Source organism: Chiloscyllium plagiosum, chromosome 25, assembly GCF_004010195.1.
Source record: "Chiloscyllium plagiosum isolate BGI_BamShark_2017 chromosome 25, ASM401019v2, whole genome shotgun sequence".
NCBI lineage: Eukaryota > Metazoa > Chordata > Chondrichthyes > Orectolobiformes > Hemiscylliidae > Chiloscyllium > Chiloscyllium plagiosum.
In genome coordinates this window covers 47,514,155-47,527,947 of record NC_057734.1, presented here as the reverse complement: position 1 = coordinate 47,527,947, position 13,793 = coordinate 47,514,155, and the positions used below count along the sequence as shown (strand labels likewise).

At 45.2% G+C, this 13,793-nt stretch overlaps 1 protein-coding gene across 1 annotated transcript in view; it reads left to right on the top strand.

Annotated features, from left to right (window-relative positions):
- The window catches only part of LOC122562427 (saxiphilin-like), a 15,928-nt gene extending 7,331 nt beyond the window's left edge, over positions 1–8,597 (top strand). Inside the window, exons 3-4 of the mRNA XM_043715283.1 lie at positions 7,775–7,932; positions 8,385–8,597. Coding sequence (XP_043571218.1) covers positions 7,775–7,932; positions 8,385–8,597 — 371 coding nt within the window. The remainder of the gene's footprint in view (positions 1–7,774; positions 7,933–8,384) is intronic.
- Positions 8,598–13,793: the final 5,196 nt, after the last annotated feature.

Sequence of the window (13,793 nt, the reverse complement as noted above, 5' to 3'; positions counted from 1 at the left end):
GATGTTAGGAGATTATAGGGTGACCTTGACAGGTTAGGTGAGTGGTCAGATGCATGGCAGATGGAGTTTAATGTGGATGACTGTTTATCCACTTTGGTGGCAAGAACAGGAAGGCAGATTACCACCTAAGTGGAATCAATTTAGGTAAAGGGGCAGTACAGAGAGATCTGGGGGTTCTTGTACACCACTCAATGAAGGTAAGCATGCAGGTACAGCAGGTAGTGAAGAAGGCTAATAGCATGCTGGCCTTCATAACAAGAGGGATTGAGTATAGAAGCAAAGAGGTCCTTCTGCAGCTGTACAGGGCCCTGGTGAGACCACACCTGGAGTACTGTGTGCAGTTCTGGTCTCCAAATTTGAGGAGAGACATTCTGGCTATTGAGGGAATGCAGCGTAGGTTCACGAGGTCAATTCCTGGAATGGCGGGATTACCTTACACTGAAAGACTGGAGCGACTGGGCTTGTGTACCCTTGAGTTTAGAAGACTGAGAGGGGATCTGGTTGAGACATATAAGATGATCAAAGGATTGGACACTCTGGCGGCAGGCAACATGTTTCCGCTGTGGGGTGAGTGCCGAAACAGAGGACACAGCTTAAAAATACGGGGTAGACCATTTAGGACAGAGATGAGGAGAAGCTTCTTCATCCAGAGAGTGGTGGCTGTGTGGAATGCTCTGCCCCAGAGGGCAGTGGAGGCCCAGTCTCTGGATTCATTTAAGAAAGAGTTGGATAGAGCTCTCAAGGATAGTGGAATCAAGGGTTATGGAGATAAGGCAGGAACAGGATACTGATTAGGAATGATCAGCCATGATTATATTGAATGGTGGTGCAGGCTCGAAGGGCTGAATGGCCTACTCCTGCACCTATTGTCTATTGTCTATTGAATGTCCTATGATAAGTAGAGAGAAGAACAAAGGTGGAGATGTAGGCTATTCAGCCCATCAAGCTTGTGCCACCATTCTAGATCATGGCTAATCATTACCTCAATGCTACTTTCCCTCATTGGAGGTTAATTTATTTCATTCACAGGATGTAGGTGTTGTTGGCTAGGCCAGTATTGATTGCCCATTCCAAATTGCCCAGAGGGCAGTTCAGTGTCAACCACATTGCTGTAGGTCTGGGGTCACATGTCAGCCAGACCAGGTAAGGATGGCAGAATTCCTTCCCTGAACGACATTAATGAACCAGATGGGCATTTCCAACAATTGACAAGGGATTCATCGTCATCGTTAGACTCTTCATTCCAGATTTTTATTGAATTCAAATTTGACCATGGCAAGATTTGAATCCAGGTCCCCAGAACATGATCTGGGTCTCTGGAGTAACAGTCCAATGCTATAATCCATCACCTACCTTTGGTTAGCTCAGTTGGCTGGATAGCTAGTTTGTGATGGATACAATTCCCGCACCAGCTGACGTTATGATGGAGGACTCTCCTTCTTAACCTCTCCTCCCACCTGAGGCGTGCTGACCCTCAGGTTAAACCACCACCAGTCACCTCTCTCAAATGTCAGAGCAGTCCCATGGCCTGAGACGTTCCCTCATGGTGTCTGTAACCCTTAATGTCACTAGTGTCCAGACTCCTATCAATTCCTGTCTTCAAAATGCTCAATGATTGAGTTTCCATAGCTGTTGTGGTTCTGTTCGCCGAGCTGGGAATTTGTGTTGCAAACGTTTCGTCCCCTGTCTAGGTGACATCCTCAGTGCTTGGGAGCCTCCTGTGAAGCGCTTCTGTGATCTTTCCTCCGGCATTTATAGTAGTTAGAATCTGCCGCTTCCAGTTGTCACTTCCAACTGTCCGTTGCAGTGGTCGGTATATTGGGTCCAGGTCCACTCACCCACAGATTCAATCAATAAGCACATCGACCTGGACCCAATATACCGACCACTGCAGCGGACAGCTGGAACTGACAACCGGAAGCGGCAGATTCAAACCACTACAAATGCCGGAGGAATGATCACAGAAGCGCTTCACAGGAGGCTCCCAAGCACTGAGGATGTCACCTCGACAAGGGATGAAACATCTGCAACACAAATTCCCAGATCGGCGAACAGAACCACAACAATGAGCACCCGAGCTACAAATCTTCTCCCAAACTACGGAAACTCAAAGTTTGGGAGAAGATTTGTAGCTCGGGTATTTGGGTGTAGAATAATAGGATAGGGGAATGGGTCTGGGTGTGTTACTCTTTGGTGGGTTGGTGTGGATTTGTTGGGTCAAGTGGCCTGTTTCCAAACTGTAGGAGTTTTATTCTATCATCTCAGGACAACACAAAATCTTTATACCCAATGAAGTGCAGTCATAAAACCCAATTTATGTGCAGAAATATCCCTCAAATGACGTTGATATAAATTGACTGATTGGTATGTTAAGTGATGCTGATATGAATAGGTTGGAAGAGGTTACCAGGGAGGGATGGGGTCTGTGATGGTGTTGGCTACCTTTCCGAGGCAGGGAGAAGTGTAGATGGAGTCAATGAATGGGAGGGTGGCTAGTGTGATGAACTGGGCTGTGTTCACAATTCTCTGTAGTTTCGTACGGTCCTGGACTGTGCAGTTGCCATACCAAATAGTGATGTATCTGGATCGAATACTTTCTACAGTGCATCTATAAAAATTGGTACATGCTGAATTTCCTTGGCCAATGAGGAAGTAGAGGTGTTGTTGTGCTTTCTTGACCATCGCATCAACCTGGATGGACCAGGACAGATTGTTGGTGATTGTCACTCTGAGGAACTTGATGCTCTCGACCATTTCCACCATTGATGTAGATGGGGGCGTCCCCTCCATCTTGTTTCTGAAGTCAATGATCAACTCTTTCATTTTGCTGATGTTCAGGTAATGGCATGAGAGGAGAGCAGGACAATAAACCACTGTAAAGTGATTCTTTGGCTATAAAAAGGTAGAAGCAGGTGAGAGCAGTCCCAGCCAGCTGGCTGACAGTGGACGGGTGCCAAGTCAAGAACATCAGACTCAGAAGAGGGAGAATCTGATGAGTTGAGTTGGAGGTTCAACTCACTGAGGATGGGAAGTTGTTCAGTGCAGTGGCTGAGGCAGGAGTGTAGCGAAGGTAACTCAGTGACAGCGTCCTTGTCGTACTCGGGAGGGCAGTCAAGAATAAGGAGTGTGAGCGAGAGGTGAAAGTATTGAACAAAGGAGAAGGGGGAGTGGGGGTGATCAGCTGTGACCTGGTGATATGCAAACACACTGTCACCACAACAATATGAACAGGTTAGAGGTGTCGCCAAGGTGGGAGGCTTTATTAAGGGGTAAAGTGTCATCACTCCTCAGCCAGTTCCATCAATGCCATGATGTCAGTGCTATTAGTTATTTTAGGTCCATTGTTGCCAAAGGCCTTGCTTAGAAGCGAACTGATATCCATTGTGAGGAGGTGTAGTGGACAGCGAAGAAGGTTAGCTCAGAGTACAATGGGATCTTGATTAAATGGGCCATTGCGTTGAGGAGTGGCAGATGGAGTTTAATTTAGATAAATGTGAGGTGCTGCATTTTGGGAAAGCAAATCAAAGCAGGACGTATACACTTAATGGTAAGGTCCTAGGGAGTGTTGCTGAACAAAGACACCTTGGAGTGCAGGTTCATAGCTCCTTGAAAGTGGAGTCGCAGGTAGATAGGATAGTGAAGAAGGCGTTTGGTGTGCTTTCCTTTATTGGTCAGAGTCTTGAATACAGGAGTTGGGAGGTCATGTTGCGGCTGTACAGGACATTGGTTAGGCCACTTTTGCAAAACTGCATCCACTTCTGGTCTCCCTGCTATCGGAAGGATTTAAAACTTGAAAGGGTTCAGAAAAGATTTATAAGGATGTTGCCAGAATTGGAGGATTTGAGCTATAGAGAGAGGCTGAACAGGCTGAGGCTGTTTTCCCTGGCTAAGGGCTGACCCCAGAGGTGTTTATAAAATCATAAGAGGCATGGATAGGGTAAATAGACAACGTATATTCCCTGGGGTGGGAGAGTCAAAAACTAGAGGGCATAGGTTTAAGGTGAGAGTAAAAAGATATAAAAGGGACCTAAGGGGCAACTTGTTCACGCAGAGGGTGGTACGTGTTTGGAATGAGCTGCCAGAGGAAGTGGTGGAGGCTGGTACAATTACCACATATAAAATGGCAGTTAATGTCAGTTAACTAATGTCCTGGCACCGCAGTTGAAAATGCTATCACCACGGGGAAATCAATTGTTAACTTATCGGACCACACCCTTCAACTGGAAGAGATTGAAGTTCTCAGCCGAGGGATCAATCTCTGCCCCATCACCAAAATGGACCCCAATTGGTCTTGTGGCAGGCACAGAGGAATTCATCAGATGAATGAGATTGTGGGAATTCTTCTAAGATGTCAGCAGTGATCCCAATGAGCCCACTGACGAACTGGGACAGTCATCAGAGAGATCCGCAGAGAAGCGACCAAACCATCAGGAAATGTGTAAATGCCAGATTCATCAGCCGTACCCACAAAGTCACCCAATCACAACGCAACGCCATCCATGCTCTCAAAATCAATCACAACATTGTCATCAGACTAGCAGATAAATGAGGAGCCATCGTCATTCAGGATAGAACAGATTACTGCAAGCAAGTGAAAAGACAACTGAACAACTGGGAACATTACAGGCAACTGCCTGCCGATCCAACCAAACAGCACACCCGTGAACTAAACACGTTGATCAGGACGTTGGGTCCAGTCCTTCAGAGTTCCCTACACGCCCTCATCCCACGTACTTCTCACATAGGCAACTTCTACTGCCTTTCAAAAATACACAAAGCCAATACACCAGGACGTCCCATCGTATCAGGCAATGGGACCCTGTGTGAGAACCTCTCTGGCTATGTCGAGGGCACCTTGAAACCCATTGTACAGGGGACCCCCAGCTTCTGTTGTGACACTACAGATTTCCTACAGAAACTCAGCACCCAGTCGAACCGGGAACATTCCTCGTCACAATGGACGTTTCCGCACTCTACACCAGCATCCCCCACAAGGATGGCATCGTGGCAACAGCCTCAGCACTCAACACCAACAACTGCCAATCTCCGAACACCATCCTACAACTCATCCGCTTTATCCTCGATCATAACATCTTCACCTTTGACAACCAGTTGTTCATCCAGACACATGGAACAGCCATGGGGACCAAACTTGCACCCTGATATCCCACCATCTTCATGCACAGGTTTGAACAAGACTTCTTTTCTGCACAGGACTGCCAACTAACACTATACACCAGGTACATTGATGACACTTTCTTCCTCTGGACCCAATGCGAGCAGTCACTGAAACAACTGCACAGTGATATCAACAAGTTTCAATCCCACCATCAGACTTACCGTGGACTACTCTTTAGAATCTGTCTCATTCTTGGACACATACATCTCCATCAAGGACGGGCACCTTAGTACCTCACTCTACTACAAGCCCACGGATAACCTCACGATGCTGCACTTCTCCAGCTTCCACCCTAAACATGTTAAAACAGCCATTCCCTACGGACAGGCCTGACATATACACTGGATCTGTTCAGATGAGGGGGATCGCGATGGACTCCTGAAGGTGCTCACTGATGCCTTCATGAGAACAGGGAATAATGCTCAACTCATTGATCGCCAGTTCTGATGTGTCGCAGTGAGAAACCGTAAGGACCTCCTTAGGAGACAAAAATGAGCTGCAACTGACAGGGTATCCTTCGTTGTCCAGTACTTCCGGGAGCAGAGAAACTGCGCCATGTTCTTCGCAGCCTGCAACACATTATTGATGAGGATGAGCACCGCACCAACACCTCCCCTACACCTCCACTTCTCACCTTGAAACAACTGCCAAACCTTAAACAGACCATCGTTTGCAGCAAACTGCCCAGCCTTCAGGACAACATCAACCGCAATACTGTACAACCCTGTCATGGCAACAACTGCAAGACGTGTCAGAGTGTCGACATGGATGCTGCCATTACACGTGGGGACACCACCCACCATGTACGTGGCAGGTACTCATGTGACTCAGCCAACGTTGTCTATCTCATACACTGCAGGCAAGGATACCCTGAGGCGAGACCGAGCAGACGCTACGACAACGGATGAATGGACACAGCAATCAACAGACAGGAGTGCTCACTCTCAGTCAGGGAACACCTCAGCAGTCCGGGACATTCAGCCTTGGATCTTCGGGTGGACATCTTCCAAAGTGGACTTTGGGAGAGGCAACAATGCAAAGTGGCCGAGCAGAGGCTGATAGCCAAGTTCGGTACCCATGGGGATGGCCTCAACCGGGACCTTGGGTTCATGTCACACGACAGGTGACCCCACTGCACTTTACACACACACACACTCTTACATACTCACAGACTCACATCAACCCTTTCTCATCCACACACATATAAACCCCCGACACTCACATTCATGCACACACCCTCTCATAGGCTTATATGCCATCACACTCACACACACACTCTACCAAGCCTGCACACACACAAACACACACTCTCTCACATGTACACGCACTCTCTCTCTCTCTCTCTCATGCACACACACACACATCTAAGTCTATGGGGTGAATTTGTATTTGCAGAATTATATTTGCAAATACATTCTATTTGCTCAAAAATGCACAATCTGCAGGCACCAATCCATGTAATATTTTGTAAATTCCATTTTGGAAGTAGAACCAGTCTGACTCAAGATTGGGATAGAGACAGACTCTAACCTCACACCTTTAATGCATTGTCTGAACTGAGTTGTCACCTTTTTAAATAAAACCTAGAGTTATCTCGAGAATGTGACTTAAAAGAAGTTCTGGGATTTATGTATTAATGAACCGAAACCTGCAACCCATTCTAAAGGATGAAAGACTTCACGGTTATCTTGGTTTGTTCAGTATATCATTTCAGTTGTATGGCACTGTGATCTTTTGCTATAAATTCTCTGTCTTATGGTCCTACTCCATACCCACCTGATGAATGAGCAGTGCCCCGAAAGCTAGTGCTTCCAAATAAACCTGTTGGACTATAACCTGGTGTTCTGTGATTTTTAACATTTAAAAGGCATCTGGATGGGTATATGAATAGGAAGGGTTTAGAGGGATATGGGCCAAATGCTGGCAAATGGGACTACATGGGGTGGCACGGTGGCTCAGTGGTTAGCACTGCTGCCTCACAGCACCAGGGTCTCAAGTTCGATTCCAGCCTCAAGTGACTGTATGTGTGGAGTTTGCAAATTCTCCCCATGTCTGCGTGGGTTTCCTCCGGGTGCTCCGGTTTCCTCCTACAGTCCAAAGATGTGCAGGTTAGGGTGAATTGGCCGTGCTAAATTGTCCATAGGTTAGGTGAGTTAGTCAGAGGGAAATGGGTCTGGGTGGGTTACTCTTTGGAGGGTCGGTGTGGGCTTGTTGGGCCGAACGGCCTGTTTCCTCAGTGTCGGGAATCTAAAAAAAAAATCTGGTTGACATGGACGAGTTGGACAAAAGGGTAAGTTTTCGTGCTGTACATCTGTATGATTCTATGACTCTAAGTAAAAGTAGAAATTGAGTGATTGGTTCAAGTCCAGAGTAGCAGACACAATGCATGCACACACACATGGACTCAGGGGAGGTTCAAGTTACATATACCTAGTTACCCAAATGCATGGACCATGAGAACCTGACAGTAAATGAGAAATAGGAAATCACTTAGAGATAATACGAAGGAATCTCGTGTTAAAGTTGTATTCTCTCTCAGCCCTATGAAATGTTTTCCAAGTCTGTAACAAGCAACTGTCTGCTTCTTCACTTCAGCATCAGAAACAGCCAAGTACAAACTGCTTTGTCCTGATGGAACCCAGGCTGAGCTCAAGGACTTCAGAAAATGTCATCTTGGACGGGGACCTGGCAATGCCATTGCGACCAGACACAACTACAGGAAGATCGCACGGAAATTTCTTGCTGTTGCTCAGGTATATTAATCTGCCGTCATGTAACAAAGACTAGGCTGTACTGTGGACAGGGGAGAAGAAGATAAACTGAATCTCCCAATTCCCATCCCTTCATGAGTGCGATCAGCTGGGCTGTTTTGGAAAGCTGTGTTTCTAAGTCCTCTTTGGCGTCTGTCAAATTTAAAGAAACAGCAGCAAACTTTTGTGAGTTTAAAAATAAAGAGGAATATTCAATCACACATTCAACCTGGAAAGATTGAAGTGCTCCAACAGTCACACTCACCCTCAGGAAAGATACAATGATCTCTTAAATGCAAAAGATAGTTAACAGTTCACATGTTGGCTAATGGGAAGAGGTCAGTCAGTGTAGACCTGACAGAGAAAAGAGTCCTTTTCCAGAATTAAGTTCATTGGTCTGATATGGTTAGTGCTGGGGAAGGTTTCAGGCCTAACAACCTGGTGTTTAATTGCAGCATCTCTTTGGGAGAAACGGGGAGCAGTCACAACGATTCCAGTTATTCAGCTCCGCCGGTTTCAACGGAAGAAACCTGATGTTTCAAGATGCCACTGAGAAGTTGCTGCTTCTTGCAGACGCTGCTGACATCAGCCAAGTATTGGGGTTAGACTACATCGCTCTGCTGAAAGGACTAGGCCATGGAGGTAACCCTGCTATCTGTATTGGCTGAACGTTCAATTAAAACAAAGAACAGTGGATGCTGGAGATCTGAAACAAGAGCAGAGACCTCTGGAGAAACTCAGCCAGTCTGGCGGCATCTGTGGTTGAACTGAGTTTTGATGAAAAGTCACCGCACTCGAAACGTTAACTCTTTTTTTTTTCTCTCCTCAGATGCTGCCAAACCTGCTGAGTTTCTCCAGCAGTTTGTTTTGGCTGAACGTTGCCTGTCCCATTACCAAAAGAGATTAATGTAGCCAGAATAATTTATCTCAGCTCCCTTTAGCACGTTTCTTAAACAGAGGAGCCAGAACCCAAAGCTTCAATCCACATCAAGCATTGGGGAACAAGAGGCAGAGGCTATGTTCGTTGCTTGATTTTCAGTAGGCCGTGGTTCTGCCAGGACCTTGTCTGGTTTCTCCCAGCTACTGGGGTGGGAGACTGATGGGTTAAAGCTCCACATGGATAGAAGGGGGCCACAGGGTCACAGCATTGTTACAGCGCAGAAGCCTATCGTGCTTGCACTTGTTCTATTACCCAGTGCCAATCTCCTGCATTTCCCCCATATCCCTGCCCACCACAAGAGCACAAGAAATGGGTACCAGAGTAGGCCATTCAGACCCTCGAACCTGCTCTGCCGTTCTGTAGGGTCATGACCGATGTGACATCCCTCACCTTCATTTTCCTGCCCCTTTCCCATAACCTTTGATCCCCTTCCTGATCAATAATCTATCTACCCCACACTTAAATATACAAAAGGATTCTGCCTCCACGGCTCTCTGTGGCAAGGAGTTCTGAAGACGCTCAATCTTTTCAGAGAAGAAATTCCTCATCATCTCAGTCTTAACTGGTGCCCCTTTATTCTGAGACCACACCCTCTGGTCCGAGATACTCCCATGACAGGAGACATCCTCTCAGCGTTGACCCTGTCGAGCCCCTGAAGAATCTGATATGTTTCAGTGAAATCACCTCCCATTCTTCTAAACTCCAGTGAGTAGAGTCCCAACCTGTTTAACCTTTGCTTATAAGCCAATCCCTCCATACTGGGGATCATCATAGTGAACCTTCTCTGAGCTGCCTCCAATTAAATCTTTCCTTAAACCTGCAGTGAGACCTCCTTACCCTTGCAGTTCAACTGTTTTGAAACAACAGTGGTCATTCCATGAGCCGTTCTGACTATCTACTGCCCCTATGTGCCAGCTTTCTGTGCTTAATGCACAAGCCCACCCCCATCTCAAGTCTCTTTATGTTGCAGCTTTCTGCAGTATTTTTTCCCATTTAAATAATATTGTTGGTTTAATTTCTAAACTGAATAGCTTCCCACTTTCCCACATTATACTGCATGTGCTAACCTTACTTAACAATGTCTTTATGTAAACTGTTTGCATCTCTCTCACAACGTGCCTTCCTACCTATTTTTGTGTCATTTTTGCAAAGTTGGCTACAGTACATTCCCTTTCTTCCATTCCTCTCCAGATAGCCGTCCAGGAAGACCTCAGTTGAACCTGCCTTCACGTCATTTCCAAGCAGTGCATTCCACACCCTAACTTTGCGAAAATGTCTTTTCTCACATAACTCTTACTTATTAACAAAAGAAGTCATGTCATGGGGAGAATTGGACTTGAATTGAGATATATTTGAAACTCCCCATTATCGTCAACCCTTTTGGGCCATTCTCTGTTGTAGATGTAACAGAATCCTGGTTGAATCCTTTTTCCCAAATAACAAATTATACTTTGATACACACAGATTGGTAAAGTACAAGAAGTTGAGGCCTAACCGTGTATATTCAAAGTTCTATAGATTATTTCCTAAATATTGAATGTGTTCATGTTTCCAGCATATCAAAGAATTTAACCATTGTTTATTCCTGACTTTAACTTCTATTCACCAAATGAAAGTTGGTATTTTACTTGAGACAACTAATTCCTCTGGTCATGATGAAGTCAGCAATAATCGATTGGGGAAAAAAAAATACATTAACTAATGTCAATCCTCTTCCTCATGTTTGCAATCTCTCGTGTCATCCAGCATTTTTCCATCATAAATAAAAACTTTTAAAGTTATACCCATAAAGCAATGACAACTCAGTAACAGTTGCCCAATTTACATTTGGTGGTGCTTTCCGACAATATCCGAAAGAATTGTTTATATTTTCCGGCTGCCCTCCAAGAGTTGTGCACGTGCTGGGCTCCCACTGAATGCTCACTGCCCATGCACTAGCCCCGAACCTGCCTCCCATTTTACTCAGCGTAGTTGAGGCATCAGGTAACCTGCCTGCTCTTGAACCTATTGATGTCACTCAAGGGCCTCATCATACTCCTGTTGCCATTTTACTCCTGTTGCCATGAAACCCAGAGTGGGTGGGATAGCCCAGCAACTTAAACTGCATGCGCTGGCGTCCCAGAGGGGGTAACCCGCACCATACCCAATGTTATTGCTAACTGCTTTTATCTCTGTCTCTCCAGCCTCTCAAACCCAAATGGCCACCTCCCCTTCCATCCTTTCTTGCTCCTGTCGCTGGTGTGCTGAGGCGAATTGGTAAAGATGGAACCTCCTTCCCAGCGTTGGGTGTGGGGGTTGCTTCTAGCCCAAATTAGTATGGCGTGACCGAGAATGGCCACCTTTCTGGTGTAATTAAAAGAGTCTTGTTGTGTGAACAATATGAAGTCAGAAGTCACATGGCACCAGGTTATAGTCCAACAGGTTCCTTTCAAATCACAAGCTTTCGGAGTGCAGCTCTTTCCTCAGCTGATGTCACCTGGTGCTGTGTGACTTCTGACTTTGTCCAGCCCCGTGTAATACTGGCATCTCCACATCAACAAGATGAAATTTATTGTATTGTTGCAACTATTTAGAGGTTACATGATTGTGACCCATATTACCCCAGAGACTGTTGGGTCCTCTGGTCTGTCTCCCACCAGCTCCTTCACTCAACTCAAGTGACTATGGCATTACCACAATGGGCAATGTTTAATTCACGTAATCGAGTAGTAACCCTTTCAGACCCTTACCATAAGACCATGAGACATAAAAACAGAAGGAGGCCATTCAGCCATTGAGTCTGCTCTGCCATTCTATGAGATCATGGCTGATTTGATAATCCATTTTCCACTGCCTTCAATTCCCTTGCTGATCCTCATTCATGAATCACAAAAAAAAGTATCCAAGTTCAGCACATTACAGGGAAAACAAATGGAACATTAGTCCTTATTTCAAGGGGAATGGAATGTATCTATGTCAGCCTTGAATATGCTTCATGAGTTAGCCTTGACAGGCCTCTGGTAAAGAAGTCTGCAGATTCGCTCCCCAATGACAGAAGAAATTCCTCCGCAGCTTTGTCTTAAATGGGTGACCCTTTATTCTGAGATTAGGCCTTCTGGTTCAAGATGCTCCCACAAGAGGAAACACCTTTTACACATTTACCCTGTCAAGAGCCTTAAGAATCATGTATGTTTAAATAAGGTCACCTCTAATTCTTCTATATTCCAAAGTGACTTACTCAAACTCTCCTCATAACACATTTCCTCCATACCTGTTAACAACCTCTTGAACCTGCTTTGGATTGTCTCCAATGTCAATATGTGTTTCCTTAGATAAGAGGCCCAAAACCGTTCACAGCATTCAGCTAGGGTCTGGCTAGTGCTTTGTGTAGTTTTAGCAAACCTCTTCATTTTTACATTCCATTGTCCTTGAAATAAGGACCAACGTTCCATTTGCTTTCCCTGTAATGTGCTGAACTTGGATACTAGCTTCTTGTGATTCATGAATGAGGATTTCCCTCTGTCCTGTAGCTTTCTGCAGTCCTTCTTCATTTAAATAATATTCAGCTATTCTCGTCTTCCTGCCAAAATGCATAACCACACATTTCCCCACACTATATTCAATCGGCCAAAGTTTTGCTCACTGAGTTAACCTGTCTATATATCCCTCTGCATACTCTCTGTGCCATCCTTATTACTTGTGAATAAATGTGGCCCCGGAACTGATGTCTGTGGCACATCATTAGTTACAGGTTGCCATCCTGAAAGTGCACCTTTATCCCCACTCTCTGTGTCCTATTAAGTACCCAATCCTCTACCCATGCTACTATACTACCTCCTTATTAATGTGGTCTGACCGGTATATAACATCTCCCAGCAAGTCTTTTTACCTCATGCTATTATTGTTATACATGTTATACATATTGTTAATATGCTTACATTTATCACTACAACATTTCCCCCGGCAGGTTTTCGACTTTACAAATTAAGCTATCCAGCATGTTTCCCAATTCTCTGCCAAGTCTTACCTTTGGAGTGGGAAGAATGCGAGTTTGTTGGGTAGAATGTAATTAACTTTCACGAGTCATCCTGACAGTCTGAGGTCTGTCATTCACGATTGAAATGGAGGGTCTTTTCCAGAGGTCTTTGGTAGTGTCTGTTTATTCTTTAAAGCTGTCAGTGTGGTCCCTGCTGGAGCAGGTGGTGTTTTCCCCTTTGCGGTATCTTGAATATTTACACATTGTTCACCACGTTTTAGGGGGGGTCTCCTGTGGAGTTGTATGCACCCACCTTCAATTTGTGTCAGTGGTCGGTGTTCTTTTCCCACCTGTAGATCTGTGCTGAAACAGGTTGACTTATTAACACAGTCTCTTCAACATTTTGCTTTTATCTCTTGCCCCTCGGCAAGAGATAAACCTCCCTTGTTGATTCCCTCAATTGGGTTCCCTGCAGATTCATCCTTGCTTGATGTGGTATTGGTGTACATATTCATTGTCCATGGAGAAGCTTCTTTGGAAGATGTGGAGGTTGAGCATTTTTGATCGTCTCTATGCACATGAGCCCCTAATGTACAGCTAGAATATGGAGTAGGCAGCTGTTTACCTTGCTGTGTGGAAATCCATCTCCATTCAGTTGCAGTTCCTTCCATTATCTCTCACTATACATCCTCTTGCGTGGTGTGGATGGTTGAGTTGCTGCATTTCTTTCTGATCGTTGTTGTCACTTGGAATGTAAGTTCTTTCAGTTTGATTGTAGTGGAAAACATTTTGGCCGGACCTTAACAGTGACATAATTCCATTTCGTTTACTGAATGAAAGCTGTTTTTATTCCAACATGTGGGGATTGTGTCTTTTTATTAGGTTCCGTCAAACGTTTATAAAGCCCAACAAAAAAAAAGTTGCCAACTTTTCCTTTACCTTTTGTTGCTGAACAACTTCAACCTTTGG